Below are 15,813 nucleotides of genomic sequence, written 5' to 3' on the forward strand. Positions count from 1 at the left end.
CAACTTGATCAGCTCGTATCTACCCCAGGGCTTAGTACAGTTGCCTGGCAAATAGTAAGTGCTTAAAAAATAGCACCCCACCCTCAGGCTGCCCCAAATGACCATGGCCACGGCCAGCCACCACCCTAGCCTCCCCTCTTCAGAAAAAAGGAGTATCTAGACCACAGGGTGAGGGGCGGCCCTGGGCACCAAGCCAAGAGGTGGGTGGTCCTGGGGATGATGATGGGGCGGGGGGGGCACCCCCACCCTCTTCGTTGCCACAGCTCCGGCCAAGATCATTTCGTTCGGAGGCACAGTGACTACCCCCTGGATGAAGGACGTCCGGCTGCCGTGTAACTCTGTGGGAGAGCCGGCCCCAGCCGTCAAATGGACCAAGGACAGGTACGTGGGGGCGATTGGGAGAGTCCGGCGGGTCTCCCCTCCCTCCGGGGTTGGGGCCTCTGGGCTGTCCCAGCTGGAGAAGCCAGGCGGAACCCCGGAGTCCTGCCCCCTCTCCCCGCGCCGTTGACCTGGAGCCTGATCCCGCCCTCTGCCCGGGCAGCGAGGACTCTGCCATCCCCACAGCCGTGGACGGGCACCGGATGCTCCATACCAACGGGACCCTGGCACTGCGGTCCGTGAAGGCCGAAGATTCGGGCTATTACACCTGCACGGCCACCAACACCTGGGGCTTCGACACCATCATCGTCAATCTGCTGGTGCAAGGTGAGGGCGGGGAGGGACCCGGCCGCTCGGGATGGAAGGAGCTGGATGGGATGGGGCGGGGCTGGGAGGGACGGGATGGAAGGAGCCGGAAAGGGCGGGGCGGCCCAGGATGGAACCCGATTGGCTTGGGTCCACCCGTGACGCAGTGGAAAGAGCCCTGGTTTGGGAGTCAGAGGTCATGGGTTCTAATCCCGGCTCCTCCGCTTGTCAGCTGTGTGACTTTGGGCAAATCAGTTAACTTCTTGGTGCCTCAGTTCCCTCATCTGTAAAATAGGGATTAAGATTGTGAGCCCCACGTGGGACAACCTGATTACCCTGTATCTACCCCAGCGCTTAGAACAATGCTCGGCACATAGTAAGCGTTTAACAAATACCAACATCATTATTATTATTATTATTATTACGGTGCCCGGCACATAGTAAGCGCTTAACACATAGCGTAATAAATAAGGAACTGGAAGGGGCGGGGCAGGGAGGGACGGGGTGGAATGGCCAGGATGGAAGGAGCTGGATGGGGCGGAGGGAGGCACAAGTCCCCACAGGCAAAGCCGTCCAGGGCCCGGTGAGGGGAACCCCAAGAACTGGGCGGGGGGCGGGGGGCGCAGGTAGCTCTCCGACGTTTAATCCTCTGTAAACCAGGAGGGTGACAGCCCAGTGTTCCCCCCTACCTATCCCCTCCCGCGGTACTAGTGCCTCCGGACCAGCCCCGCCTGACGGTCTCCAAAACCTCAGCCTCCTCCATCACGCTGGCCTGGATCCCAGGAGACAACGGGGGCAGCTCTATTCGCGGTGAGGAGAAGTCATTCGTTCATTTATTCGTATTTATTGAGCGCTTACTGTGTGCAGAGCACTGTACTAAGCGCTTGGAAAGTACAATATAGCGATAAGGAGAGCCAATCCCTGCCCACGAAGGGCTTATGGTCTGGGGGGAGGTGGACATTAAAACAAGTAAGCAGATATCAATAGAAATAAGTAGAATTATAGATATATACATATATACTGGAGTGCTGCTGGGTGGGGAGTTGTGGGGAAGAGCAAAGGGAGGGAGTCGAGATGACGCGGAAGGGAGGGGGAGCTGAAGAAAAGGAGGATTAGTCTGGGAAGGCCCCTTGGAGGAGGGACGCCTTCAGTAGGGCTTTGAAGGGGCAAAGAGTGAAGTCGTGGATGGCGGGGCAGGCTGGGCTAACGAGGCAGCCCCCAACCTCCAGCTTTCTGCTCTAGGAGGCTGCTCCCTGACGCCCCTTCCCTCCCCTCCCCAACCTCTCCCGCTGGGAGAAGTTGGGGTGGTGAGAGGGGAAGAGGCTGGAATCAAGGCTTCCTTCACAGGGCAGTGTTTGCCCCGCCTCCTTGGGGTCTGAGGGTGGAGAGGGAGAAAGAGATGGGGTGAAGAAGAGTTTCCAAGTAGCAGGGAGTACACCCAGTACCTGTCCCCAAAGAGCTGCCAGTCTAACGGGGGAGTCAGGACATACGTACCACACACACACACGCACACACCACCACCAACAACCCAGAGGAGCAGCATGGTTTATTAAAAAGAGTATAGGCCTGGAGGTTAGAGGCTCTGGGTTCTAATCCCGACTCCTCCACTGGTAGACTGTGTGACCTAGAGCAAGCCATTTCACTTCTCTGGCCACCAGTTATGGATTAAAGACTGTGAGTCCTTTGTGGGAGAGGAACTGTGTCCAACGCGATTATCTTGTATCTATTCCAGCGCTTAGGACTAGGGCCTGGCACATAGTAAGTGCTTAGCAAACACCATAAAACAGTCCACCTGCAATTACATCTCCTCCCGGAAACTGATTATTATCCCCCGTCTAGACTCGCTGTGGGCAGAGAACGTTTCGGATAACTCTGTTGTACTCTTCCCAAGCGCTTAGAACAGTGTTCTGCACATAGTAAGCGCTCAGTTAACACCATTGCTTGATCTACCCCAGCCCTTTGTATAGTACCCAAAACATAGTAAATTCTTATTAAAAAATACCATTTTTTAAAAGAAGTCCATAAGGTCTTGCTCTGACCTTGCTGGTCCTGGTGGGGAAGGGGAGGGGAGAGGGATGGCGGAGTAGCTAGAGGGACCGGAGGCTCCAGAGCCAGTGTAGCCAGCGCCCATCCCCTGCTGACTGGTGGCCGTGGCCCGGCCCAGGCTTCGTGCTGCAGTACTCGGTGGACAACAGCGAGGAGTGGAAGGACGTTCTGGTCAGCTCCGGCGAGCGCTCCTTCAAGCTGGATGGCCTCAAGTGTGGCACCTGGTACAAGGTGAAGCTGGCAGCCAAGAACAGCGTGGGCGCCGGCCGCATCAGTGAGATCATCGAGGCCAAGACCCATGGCCGGGGTGAGGGGCCCTGCCCACCATGGAGGGGGGAACCTGTTGGGGGGAAGGGGCTTCCATCCCCGTGCCCTGGCAGTGAAAAGAACACGGGCCTAGGAGTCAGGGGACCCGGGTTCTAATCCCAGCTCTTCCACTTGTCTGCTGTGTGACCTTGGGCAGGCAGCGTGGTTTAGAGAAGCAGCGTGGCTTAGTGGAAAGAGCACGGGCTTGGGAGTCAGAGGTCGTGGGTTCTAATTCCGACTCCGCCCTTTATTCATTCAATAGTATTTATTGAGCGCTTACTATGTGCAGAGCACTGTACTAAGCGCTTGGGATGAACAAGTCGGCAACAACGGCTTTATCAGCTCTGTGACTTTGGGCAAATCACTTAACTTCTCTGCGCCTCAGTTACCTCATCTGTAAAATGGGGATTAAAGTTGTAAGCCCCGCGTGGGGCAACCTGATTACCCTATCTCCACCCCAGCGCTTGGAACAGTGCTCGGCACATAGCGCTTAACAAATACCATCATTATTATTATTTTCTCTGTCTCAGTTCCCTCACCTGTAAAATGGGGATTAAAACTGTGAACCTCACGTAAGGCAAGGAGTGTGACCAACCTAATCAGCTTGTATGTACCCCAGCGCTTAGCACACTGAGCAAGCGCTGAACAAATACCATAAAAAATACCAACAAATACCCCTTCGTCTCGGTGCCCCGAACCCGGGACCGTGCCGGCTCCAGACTTAGCCCCGGGTAGGGAGGGGCCGGACTGTGGGCGGGACGCCCTCCTCGGCCTCCCGTAGTCGTCCTCCCCATCCCCCCCCCCCCCCCCGCCCGGCTGTCACCGGGCTCCGCTGGTTCTCCGTCCCCCGCAGAGCCGTCCTTCAGCAAGGACCAGCACCTGTTCACGCACATCAACTCCACGCACGCTCGGCTGAACCTGCAGGGCTGGAGCAGCGGGGGCTGCCCCATCTCGGCCGTGCTGCTCGAGTACCGACCCAAGGGTACGTGGGGCTGGCAGAGCGTGCGGGCCAACTCCTCCGGGGAGGCCTTCCTCACCGAGCTGCGGGAGGCCACGTGGTACGAGCTGCGAATGCGAGCCTGCAACAGCGCCGGCTGCGGCAACGAGACCGCCCAGTTCGCCACCCTCGACGTGGACGGCAGTGAGTCCGGGGCGAGGCTGCCCCCTGAAGGGAGGGCCCCTGGGCGGGACGGGCGACGGCAGGGGCTCGCGATCGAAGGTCACCCGAGCTCTACTGGAGCCTGGGAGGCTCCCCGAAATACCCTTGCCCCACGAGGCCTGGGAGACCCGCAGCTGTGCCGGGCCGCAGCGCCCCACGAACGGTGCAGCGGCCGCCGGGGCACCCAGCCCGGCCCCTGCGGGGTTTTAGGGCTGAGCTGGGATGGAGAAGCAGGGCTGGGCACCAACCCTGTCCTCTGCCTCCATCCTCAACGAGTCCAAGTCTGAACTCGTCATCATCCTCCCTCTCAAACCCTCATCCTCGCCTCCTCTTGCCAACCTCAGTTTATGGTTATATTGTCCTGTCCCAAGCGCTTAGTACAGTGCTTTACATACAGTAAGGGCTCAATAAATACGATTGAATCGAACCTCCCTATCGCTGTCGATATTTCCAGCATCCCCGCCCCCGGAAGCCCCACTCCCCTCTGGCCGTCCCCGCAACACGTTCAGTCCTGGGCCGTGGTGATGTCGATGGTGGTATTGGGGAGTGGGAGGGGGCCTCGGGGGCGACCCCGGCTAAGACGGGGGCGCTGTGAGAGAGAGGAATCACCCCCCGATGACCTTCCACTACCCCAGGCCTTCGGGCGCAGCTCCGAGTCGGGACGGGGAGTGGGAAATGGGGAGAGAGGTGGGGGGAGGGGGGGGTCCCAGACTGATGCCTTTCCCGCCGCGGGGGTGGGGGGTCCTGCCCAGGCACCATCCCGCCCATAAAGTCTGCGCAGGGAGAGGGGGATGACGTGAAGAAGCTGTTCTCCATCGCCTGCCCGGTCATCCTGGCCACGCTGGGGGCCGCCCTGCTTTTCGTCGTGAGAAAAAAGAGGAAGGAGAAGCGGCTCAAGAGGTTGCGAGGTGAGATGGGGCGGGATCTGGCTCCTCCAAATCCAGACAGAGTGGAGCTGTCCCCGAGACCCCCGCCCAGCCCCAGCCCTACAACGTCAGCTTTCCCAACCTATCTTGGGGTATCGGATGTTGGGGGAGTCTCTCCTAGACCGCGTGGGAAGTCGCGGCCTGGGGACCCCGAATCTAGGCCGGAGCCCGCCCTTTGCCCTCTCCACCTTTCCTGACCCAGCCCCTCCCCCGCTTGTCTTTTTGCAGACGCAAAGAGCTTGGCTGAAATGTTGATCAGGTGGGTCTGGGGTCTTTCCCTCCAGCGCCGGGTCTGGGGTCCTCCCCTCCCTTCCCTTTCCCCCTTCCCCTTCCCCCGCCGGGTTTGGGGTCCGGAACTCCTGGGCAGCTGCCGCTGCTGCCTTTCGCCTCCTCCCCCCCGCAGCCCTGGTGGCGCCCCTGGACCCCAGTCGGTCCCCCGCGCTACCACTTCCAATGTCTCCCGCAGCAAGAACAACCGCAGCTTTGACACCCCGGTGAAGGGCCCCGCGCAGGGGCCTCGGCTGCACATAGACATCCCCCGCGTCCAGCTGCTTATCGAGGACAAGGAGGGCGTCAAACAGCTGGGTGAGGGGGCGGGGACACGGTGGGGCTGGGGTCTCCCGCAGCATCTGAATGAGGGGACCCCTGGGGGCGGGGTCACCCGCTCACCACTTTCTCCCAGCAGTGGTCCCCTGTCAGTTCCAGAGCGGACTCGAGGTAGGGGAGGGGGGAATCCGACCTCTTCCCCCCAGAACTGGGGTCCGAGGAGCCCGCCGAGGGGCTGCCCCGGCACCGTTGAACACTGGACTAGGAGAGTTGAACCCTGGGCGAGGGAGATGTGAGGAGGGAGTGCCAGCCCGGGGGAAAGCCCGGGGCCGCGGGGGTGCAGTCAGACAGTCAAACGTATTCATTGAGCGCTTACTATACTAAACGCTTGGGAGAGTACAGTATAGCAATAGACACATTCCCTGTCCACAACGACCTGACAGTCTAGAGGGGAAGACAGGCATTAATAGCAATCAGTAAATTACAGATATGTACATAGTTGCTGTGCTGCTTGGGTGAATAAAGGGAGCGAGTCAGAGCGACGCAGAAAGGAGGGGGAGAAGAGGAAAGGAGGGCTTAGTCAGGGAAGGCCTCTCGGAGGAGATGGGCTTTCGATAAGGCTTCGAAGGCCGGGAGAGTCACTGTCTGTCAGATCTGAGAAGAGAGGGCGTTCCAGGGCACAGGCACATAGGAGGAGGGCTGTTGTGGAGGGTCGGGGCTTCTCCTCTCTCCAGGCGACGACAAGGCCACGATCCCGGTGGCCGACGCGGAGTTCAGTCAGGCCGTGAACCCCCAGAGTTTCTGCACCGGCGTGTCCCTGCACCACCCCGCCCTCGTGCAGACCTCGGGGCCGCTCATCGACATGTCCGACATCCGCCCGGGCACCAGTGCGTAAGGCCCCCGGGGGCGGGGGGGAGGGAAGGGGCGGGACGAGACCCCGTGGGGCTCCTCGCTGGGATCGGGGCAAGCGGCTCCTTCTGCACCCACCGCCCCAGACCCCGTGTCCAGGAAGAGCGTCAAGTCCGCCCACAGCACCCGGAACCGCTACTCCAGCCAGTGGACGCTGACCAAATGCCAGGCCTCCACGCCCGCGCGGACCCTCACCTCCGACTGGCGCGCCGTGGGCTCCCAGCACGGCGTCACCGTCACCGAGAGCGACAGCTACAGCGCCAGCCTCTCCCAGGACACGGGTGAGCCTCCAAGCCCACCCCCCCCCCCCCAGCCTCCGGAGGCCGACCCTTCACGCCCGCCAGCCTTCGGGGTCTCGAGTCCTCACTCTTCAGTTTCTGGGACCCTGACCCCTGACCCCCAGCCTCCGGGGGCCCAACCCTTCACTCCCCCCCACACCCAACCAACAAGGCCCTGAGTCTTCGCTGTCCGAGCTCTGGGGCCCTGTGCCCTGACCCCCAGCCTCCCAGAGCCAGGCCCCTTCATCCCCCCCGCAACCTCGGGGGCCCTGAGTCCTCATTCCCCAGCCTCCAGGGCCCGAGCTAGGCACCTTCTAGTTGTGCTGCCTCTCCACTGGCTCAGATGGCCTCTCTGGGGTAATAATAACGATAATAATAATAATAATAATAATAATGTTGGTATTTGTTAAGCGCTTACTACGTGCAGAGCACTGACCTAAGCGCTGGGGTAGATACAGGGGAATGAGGTTGTCCCACGTGAGGCTCACCGTCGTCACCCCCATTTTACAGGTAGGGCTCCCCTCTACTGCAGCGACCTGCTTACAAGACCCACGCAAGAGGACACGGGCTTTAAGCTGCAGGAGGAGGGATTTGGGGTAGACTCTACGGTCAGGAACAGGGTCCCCAATCAATCAGTCAATCCATCAATCAATGATATTTATTGAATGCTTACTATAACAATTATAGTGTAATAACCGTGAAATCTGTTTAGCGCTTACTATGTACAGTGTCTGTACCAGTACAGACACTGGACCGAGCGCAGGGGTGGATACAAGCAAATCGATCTCAGAGCACCGGATTAAGCGCTTGGGAGAGTACAATATAACAAAACTGGCAGACACATTCCCTTCCCACCACTAACTTACAGTCTAGAGAGAGGGGGGACAGTCGTCAATGTGAACAGATAGGTGATTGATAATATATCATTTAAAGATAGGTAATCCGGGTGCCCTCTGAGGGCTGGGGCTGAAAGGGCAGTGGAGGAAGGGAGAGGTGAGGCCCCCGCCACCACCCCGAGTGGGTGCCGATCCCCTGCCTCCCGCAGACAAAGGACGCAACAGCATGGTGTCGACGGAGAGCGCGTCGTCCACCTACGAGGAGCTGGCGCGGGCCTACGAGCACGCTAAGCTGGAGGAGCAGCTGCAGCACGCCAAGTTCGAGATCACCGAGTGCTTCATCTCGGACAGCTCCTCCGACCAGATGACCACGGCCACCACGGACAACGCCGACAGCATGACGTCCATGAGCACGCCCTCGGAGCCGGGCATCTGCCGCTTCACCGCCTCCCCGCCCAAGCCCCAGGACCGAGACCAGGGCAAGAACGTGGCCGTGCCCATCCCGCACCGCGCCAACAAGAGTGAGGCCCCGAGGGGCGGCCCGGGAGCTCGCCCGCGGCGGGACGTGGATGGGGAGGAGGGGGGAGGCTGGCCGTCAGGGGGAGGAGAAGGGAGGCTGGCCGCCAGGTAGAGGAGAGGGGAGGCTGGCCGCCAGGAAGAGGGGAGGGTGGAACAGAGGAGGGGAGGCTGGCACCCTGCGAGAGGGGAGTGGAGGCTGGCTGCCAGGGACAGGGGAGGGACAGGAGGCTGGTCTCTCGGGAGAGAAGCCGGGAGGAGAGGGGAGGCTGGACCCCCGGGAGAGTGAGGGGAAGGGGAGGGGAGGCTGGCCGTCCGGGGCCCAGAGGAAGGGCGAGGGCCTGGTCGCTCAGGAGGGGAGGAGAGTTGGCCGGCCGGGGCCAGGGGTAAGGCCCCGCCTCGAACCCCTTGTTGGGCCGCGCCGGAAGGCAGGACTCCCCTCCCTTGCACCCCCCCCCCCCCCCGCGCCCTCGTCGGGCTGGGTGACTTGGGGCGAGTCACTGCCCCTCTCTGGGCTTGCCCCCCACCCTGAGAGGCCTCTCGGCCCCTCCTCCTCCTCCCACCCCCCGACCCCAGAGCTGATTGGGTCCCGTCTCCCGTCGCAGGCGACTACTGCAACCTGCCGCTGTACGTCAAGTCGGAGGCGCTCTTCCGCAAGCCCGACGGGCCCGGGCCCGGGCCCTGCCCCACCGTGCCCTGCCCGGCCGTGCCCTGCCCGGCCGTGCCCCCCCGGGAGGCCTCCGTCCGCGGCCTGGCCCGCACCTACCACGCGCAGGCTCGCCACCTGACCCTCGACCCCGCCAGCAAGCCCCTCGCCCTGTCCCACGCGGGAGGACCGGCTTCCTCGGCCCTGACCTTACCTCAGCGGACCCTGGCCGTGCCCGGCCCCGCCCCGCCCGCCGCCGCCCCCGCCGCCTCCTCCGCGGAGCCCTCCGCGCAGCCCCCCGCCCCCGAGCCCCCGCGCGGGGGCGGCCCGCACCCCAAGGTGGGCGGCTCCAGAGACTCGCTGCTGGAGATGAGCACCCCGGGGGGCGGCCGGGCTTATTCCAAGTCCTACACGCTGGTGTAGCGCCCCGCCGGGACCCTCCCCCACCAACCCCCCACTCCCCGCCTCCCACCCCCCACCCTCAGAAACTCAGCTCTTTCCTGCGGCATTTGTAGTAAAAGGGAAAAAGGGAGAAAAAAAATCAGCTCACGAGCTCTTGTACATAACGAACTCTTTTGTATAAATGAAACTATTTTCTTCTTCACGAAGCCAGGGCACAGAGACCGACTGACTACAGGTTAAACACCCTTCCCCCTTCCCCCGAACTACAGTCCCTCGCCCCCCGCCCCTCGTCCCAGGGTTTGGCTCTATATATGTTATTTCTCACCTTGTTTGGAGAAAGAGGCACAGAGACTCAGCGATTCCCCCCTCCCCTCGAAAAACAATCTCGTTGGCGGTTTTGACCCAAACAGAAAACTCAACTCAAGGACGTTGCATGCGATTTTACCGTTCCGAGAAAGCCAGGCGTTACTTCGATTTGCAGATGCTTCATGTGTTCTCACCTTTTTTCTATGGAAAAACCCCAGCGCCATGTGCAATAAAGGTTATGTTTCTACCGGGGGCGTCCAGCGGGCAGGGAAGGACTTGTTTGCACTGGATGGAAAGTCTGAGCTCCCCCTCCGGCCCAGCCCCGGACGAGCAGAGCGGAGGCCGGGCCCGACCTGTGGACGGAGGTGCCAGGCCGCTGTCCCTGCCCTGCGGGGGCTCCCGGGCCGAAGTGGCAGCTGAGTAGGCAGAAGCGGACGTCCTGGGGCCTGGTTGAGCGCCGGAGAGAAGGCCGGAAAATCAACCCCGGGAGAGAAACGGATGTCCAGCAGATGCAGACACCTTCTGGCTCGGCGAACCCCTGAGAGGACTGGGGGTGGCCACTGGAGTTTGGGCTGGAGACTGAGGGGCCCCCGGGAATCGGGCCGAGGGACTGGGAGAGGCCCCTAGGATCAGGCTAGAGCCTGGGGGGGTCCCCAAAGATAAGGCTGGGGACAGGGTGGGGCCGGTGGGGATCGGGCTGAGGGACCGTGAAAGCCTTGGGGTCCAGGGTGGCTGGATCTCGACCCCTCTGGATGACCCGTCTGCCTGGGCGCTCTGCGGGGAGCGGGGAGGGAGGGCTTTGGCCTGGTGCCACTTGATCTCCACGTGCCCGCGCACCTGGTCCGGGATGGGAAGGCTGGTCCCGGGGGGTTCACCGGCTTCTTTCCCTTTCTAAGGACCCAGCCTGACCCTGGGGACAACTGCAGCAGGGAGGCCACAACCAGCTTGTCAGTGCTTCCTTCCAGAGGAGGAAGCTGGAGGGGATGCTGGAGGGCCTGACCCTGAACGAATTTACCCGGATTGTCTTGCCCATCCTGAGGCCTAGATGTGAACTCGCTACTCCCACTAGATCCCCAACCCTCCTGATGCCGGCTAAAGCAGGGTGCCCTTACACAGCACCCTCCCGCTCCCCCTCCCCAGCAGTCATCCCAGAGCAGAGTCAGAGCCCAGCGAGGCTCTCGGCTCACCCAACCTCTTGGAAGCTCACCGTCGTCCTCTGGATACTGCCGGGGAAGCCTGGTCACAGCCATCAGGATTTTAGATTTCTCGCTTCCTGAATCCACGTGCATTCTTCCCCCCCTTCAGTTTCAGGGCTCGACTACACCCGTCACCTTTACCCGAGCCCTGCCCAGGGACCATGTGCCCTCTTTCTCAACCCAGCCGGGGGTCGAAGTCGTCCCCCCCCCCACCTCCTGCAGCCCATGCACATCCATCTCCTCCCTACAGGGCTCACTTCCACCCTCTCTGAGGACCCACGTGCACCCAACCCCCCCGCCCAGCCCCAGAGGCCACTTGCACCCATCCATCCCAAACCTGGTGCAGCTCACCTGCTCCCAGCGAAATATTAGTTGTCAAACCCAAAGCCTCAGCAGGGCCCAGGGAAGGGAAGATGCTGGTTGACCCCATGTTTCCGCCTCACCCTGCTCCAGGCACGGAGGCCGAGATGACACAAGCTGTGGGGGGGGGAGGAGGGGGAGTAGAATCCAGTCCAGCCAACTCAACCTCTGGACCACCATCTTATCTGTGCCCCTCCAGGGACCCGGGGGGATAGGGAGGGAGCGACATGGACGGGGGTGGGGATAGGGGGAAGGTAGAGAGGATCTGTGCTGGCCAGAGCCAGAGACAGTGAGGCACTCACTCTAGGTCCCTTGACATAACCACTGCCCCCAGCACCGTTCTGGACATAGGGCCCTATACTGAGCGCAGGACACTGTACTGGGAGCCCACATGTGCAAGGTGCTGCACTAGGAGCTTGGGAATACCCCAGAGAAGCAAAAAACACCATCCCTGCCTCCCAAAGTTTACAGTCTACCAGGAAGACCAGAAATATAGAAGTTTGAGAGCTAGAGACCAGATACAAACGATCAAAACAGGGAAGCAACAAAATCACCATTTTCACAGTAGGGTTAGAGTGGTGGATGGGATGAGGTGACCAGGAAGTGTGTGTCGGGGTGGGGGGTTCACCAGGGAAGGGGTCCCAGGGAGGTGGTCTTTTAGGACGTTCTGAGGGAGGGGAGAGCCTCGAGTGACAGATTGGAGGGGAAGGTGTGAATGCGTGGGGCAGAGGCAGGAGAATCAAGAGGGACAGGGGGTGGTCCCTGAAGGCAGGCACTGGGAGAGAGCAGACACTTGGGAGAGCTCCAGAGCCCCATCGGGCTGACTGGGAGGCAGCAACAGCTGAAATCTGTCCAGGCCGGCTGACTCTTGGTAAAGATAAATAAATAAGATAATAATCATAATTAATAATAAAAATACTGCCCTTCGGAAAGATCCCACCCCCCTCGGCTTTGTCGCCTCTTCCTCCTCTCCGGAAGGGAGATAGGTAAGGGGAGGGTGGAGGGGAAGGGCTGCATTGTGTTACCCCGAAAAGTCTGCCCTATCCTTTCTGTTCTCCTAGCCCTCTGGACTCATGTAGATAGAGTAGTCAGTGGATAGTGTAGGCCATCCTACCCAAGGCCTTCCCTGCCTCCCCTCCCCTGCAGCTCCCCAGGCAGCTGTTCAGTACAGGGTGGGGGATGTCTCCTTGGGGCCCCCCTGGCAGGGCCAGAGCTTCCATCTTCATGGAGAGAGATCTCCGGAGTCTCACGGCAACTTCCCGCTCACGGCTGGACCCAGAGGGGGAAGGGGTGGCTGCCGGGCGAGGAAGGGAGAAGGGCCGAGGGACGGCCATCTCCAACCTTCCCTTCCCCGGGGCTGAGGGGAGCAGGGTCGGGGACAATTCAGATCAGCCAAACTTCTTCCTGAATTATTCAGGTATTTAATTCTCAGGAGCCACCCGGCCGGTGTGGGGAGCGGGGGGCGGGAATCATTCGGCCTCTTTAAGAATCGAAACGGCGCGGGGAGGGGGCAAATGGAACTCGGCCTGTCGGTTGGGTCCGATCTGGTCCGGTCCCATCCCGTCCCGTCCCCTATTTCTTCTCCTGCTTATGCAACTGGTAGAGGCGGTAGCGGGTCTGGATGGTGAGGGCAGCCCTCTCGCATGGATCTTCGCAGGCTTCCTTGCTCAGTGAGGCTGTAGGGGAGGCGGGGAGAGCGGGGCACGGGGAAAGAGAGGGGAGATAGGCGCCGCAGAAAAGCACCACCTACTCCCACCCCACCCACGGATTCCTCTCTGGGGGGAAGTCAGGGGAAGGGAGAAAGAAGGGAAGGGGTGGGGGGGCGGGGGGGGGAGAGAAGAAAAGGGGAAAATGGCAGGGAGAAGGGGGGAAGGAAAGGGAGAAGGGGAAGAGGAAAAGGAGAAGGGAAGGGGAAGGAGAAGGGGAGAAAGGACGGGAAGAGGGGAAGAGGAAAGGAGAAAGAGAGAAGGGAAGGGAGGAGGGAAAGAAAGGGGAGAAGGGAAAGGAGAAGGGATGGGAGAAGAAAAAGGAAAGAAAAGGGGGAGAAGGGAAAGGAGAAGGGGAAGAGGAAAGGAGAAGGGGAGAAGGGAAGGGAGGGGAGGGAAGAGGAGGAAGGACGGGGAGGAGAGTAAGGGAACCCGGGTACCTCTGGCTCAAAGACCCGGGGCAGACAGAGCCGGCCAATGGGGTCCTCACTGGTGGGATCCCCCCGCCCGTGGACACGCATACCCGGGCTGAATCGGGAAGATCAGGGCCCCTGAAACCTCCGCTCCGCCGGTCGTCTGCCCCAGGGCGACCCCTTCCCCGGGGCGGGAGGGGCGGGACGGGAAGGGGCGGGCCCCTCCCCGGTCCAGTCCAGCCCATCCCAACCCAGCTTCGTCTAACCCAGGTGGGCCCGACCCGTCGAAAGGCCGAAAATAGCAGCGGGCAAATCTCACTGGGCCACCTTAGAGGCTACAAACCCTGGGAGCTCAGGAGAGCCGGGGGGGTTCACAGGGACCGGGGGTAGGGCGGCACGGGGGGCTCAGGGGACGGGAGGGGGGCTGGACTGGTGCGGGGTGGGGTGGGGAAGGCTGGAGAAAAGCAAGGCGCCAAGGACCTCGGCCCGAAGGCCCTCAGAGCCCCGGCCCACACCCCCTCTCACAGACCTCTGCGCCCTGCAGGCCCCGAGCCCAGGCTGCTGCGTCGGGAGCGGCCATCTTTCTGCAGAAAGAAATGGGGGGCGAGGGGGGGGGGACAGGACACGGACGGGGCGGTCACCCCTCTTCCATCTGCACACACAACCGGCTGCAAGAGGGGACGCGTGTGAGGGTGTGTGCGCGAGTGCCCGTTTTTGACCCTGTGGATTCGTCCGGAGCTGGGCCGGAAGTCGAGCGGGTAAGGGCCCTCATCGAATAATCATAATAATGCTATGTGTTAGGCGCTTACTATGTGCCAGACACTGTACTGAGCGCCTGGGTGGACGCAAGGAAATCGAGCTGGACGCAGTCCCTATCCCATGTGGGGCTCACAGTCTCAATCCCCATTTTACAGATGAGGTCACTGGGCCCAGAAGTGAAGTGACTTGCCCGAGGTAACCCAGCAAACAAGTGGCGGAGCCGGGATTAGAACCCCTGACCTTCTGACTCCTAGGCCCGGGCTCTATCCACTACGCCGTGCTGCTTCTCAAAGCGCGGGGGTCCCCGAGCCCTGGTCGGGGGTCCCCTCTCCCGGGCTTCCCGACCACCGCACTGATTTTCCGTCCCGGCGGGAGAGGAGGCGGGGCGGTGGGGGGGGGCGGGGGACTCACCCCGCAGTCGCGGCTGCCCCGGCGGTTCTGGCAGACGCACTGAACCTGCCACGGCGGAGGCTGGTACACCAGATAGGGGAGGGGTCTCTCCCGGAGCAGGCGGGTTCCCAGCTGAAAGGAGGGAAGGGGCGAGGGCGGGGCCGGGCCGGTGAAGGAGGCGATCAATGCGTCCCAGCGACGGACCTAATCCAGCCTCCGCTCCCCCAGCGCCTTGGATTCCCTCTTGCCTGTTTGGACCACGGACCCCCTCCCCCCACGCCGTTCGCTGAGGACCCCCCGCCCAAATCCGGCCCAGCGCCTCAGCTCCCCCCGACCAAGCCGGAAGAAAGTTCTGCGAGGTCCCCCGGGGTCAGCCCTTCCCTCTGGACCAGGCGGAGGGAACCAGGTAGGGGAGAGACTCTCCTGCTCTCCAAAATTCTCAGCCCCTCCCCCTGGACCACCCCAGTGCTTAGGGGTGGGGGGATTCGGTCACCCTGCCCCTCCCCCCGAGACTCCCAGGTCCCGAGGGGGAGGACAAGAGGTCCCCCCTCCCCCATCTTCAGGGCAGCACTCACCCTTCTAAAGGCGCCGACGAGAAAGGACAAGGCGGTGAGCAAAGTTGCGAGCATGGCGAGGGGCAGGGAAGGCCTCGGAGTTCGGCAGGGACTGGACAGAAGTGCGGAGGGCAGCCCGCAGCCCGCAGCCCCCTAAGGAGCTTAAGGCCGGGCCGAACGGAGGAGGCTGAGCTGTGACCGATAAGCTCCAGGGGATCAGCGGGTGAGGGAAACGGGGTCAGATTCCTCCCTCCCCACAAACCCTGCAGGAGGAAGGGAAGATGAAGAGGCTCCTCGGAGATGTCACCGCGGTTGAGTCCTTGTCCCCCTCCCCTGGACCCACTCCTGGGTGGGTGGGTAGGCGCCGGGAGGGCGGGGGAGCCCACCCTGCCTGGGCAAAGTTCAGCCGAAGCGTGGTCCCTACCCTGACCATGGCTTCTGCCTCCCCACCGTCCCAGCAAATACCCCTGGAACAGGACTCTTTAAACCTCGCCACCCCCAGGTAACGACGGTTTGGGGGTTCCGCCAGTCTCCCTGGGCAAAGACCCCACCCCTCCCTCAAATTTATCCCTTGGTGCTTGTAGTAGAGATGGTTTTATGGTAGAAATCTGACCGTTTCTCTCACACGTCTGGACAGCCCCCTCCTCGCCTTCGCCCTCTGGATCCAGCCCACGGGAATGCGAGGGTGAGGAGACGGAGGGAAGAGGGATCGCGGTAAAGGATGGGGAGAGAGAGACAGGGAGTGAGGAGAGGATGGAGAGAGGCTGGGGAAAGGGTGGGGACAAGAATTGGGGAGAATATAAAGAGGAACCGGGGAGAAGGTGGGGCCAGGGAGGACAGGAAGTGGGGAGAGGGTGCGGAGAGGGAAGGGACAA

At 61.7% G+C, this 15,813-nt stretch overlaps 1 protein-coding gene and 1 long non-coding RNA gene across 2 annotated transcripts in view; one reads left to right on the top strand and one right to left on the bottom strand.

The window, feature by feature from the left end:
- DSCAML1 (DS cell adhesion molecule like 1) overlaps positions 1 to 9,283 on the top strand; it is a 202,033-nt gene extending 192,750 nt beyond the window's left edge. The window contains exons 22-33 of the mRNA XM_029074382.1: positions 264 to 381; positions 542 to 705; positions 1,396 to 1,494; positions 2,849 to 3,037; positions 3,890 to 4,177; positions 4,948 to 5,103; positions 5,350 to 5,380; positions 5,588 to 5,706; positions 6,402 to 6,554; positions 6,663 to 6,857; positions 7,900 to 8,211; positions 8,812 to 9,283. Of these exons, the coding sequence (XP_028930215.1) occupies positions 264 to 381; positions 542 to 705; positions 1,396 to 1,494; positions 2,849 to 3,037; positions 3,890 to 4,177; positions 4,948 to 5,103; positions 5,350 to 5,380; positions 5,588 to 5,706; positions 6,402 to 6,554; positions 6,663 to 6,857; positions 7,900 to 8,211; positions 8,812 to 9,275 (2,288 nt within the window). The 3' untranslated portion in view covers positions 9,276 to 9,283. The remainder of the gene's footprint in view (positions 1 to 263; positions 382 to 541; positions 706 to 1,395; positions 1,495 to 2,848; positions 3,038 to 3,889; positions 4,178 to 4,947; positions 5,104 to 5,349; positions 5,381 to 5,587; positions 5,707 to 6,401; positions 6,555 to 6,662; positions 6,858 to 7,899; positions 8,212 to 8,811) is intronic.
- A 3,137-nt stretch (positions 9,284 to 12,420) lies between these two features.
- On the bottom strand, positions 12,421 to 14,548 carry LOC120638709. The gene is made up of 3 exons (XR_005660595.1): positions 14,406 to 14,548; positions 13,765 to 13,819; positions 12,421 to 12,792 (listed from the first exon to the last, which is right to left on the bottom strand). It is a non-coding gene; the product is annotated as an uncharacterized LOC120638709 (long non-coding RNA).
- Positions 14,549 to 15,813: the final 1,265 nt, after the last annotated feature.

Source organism: Ornithorhynchus anatinus, chromosome 11, assembly GCF_004115215.2.
Source record: "Ornithorhynchus anatinus isolate Pmale09 chromosome 11, mOrnAna1.pri.v4, whole genome shotgun sequence".
Taxonomy (NCBI): Eukaryota; Metazoa; Chordata; class Mammalia; order Monotremata; family Ornithorhynchidae; genus Ornithorhynchus; species Ornithorhynchus anatinus.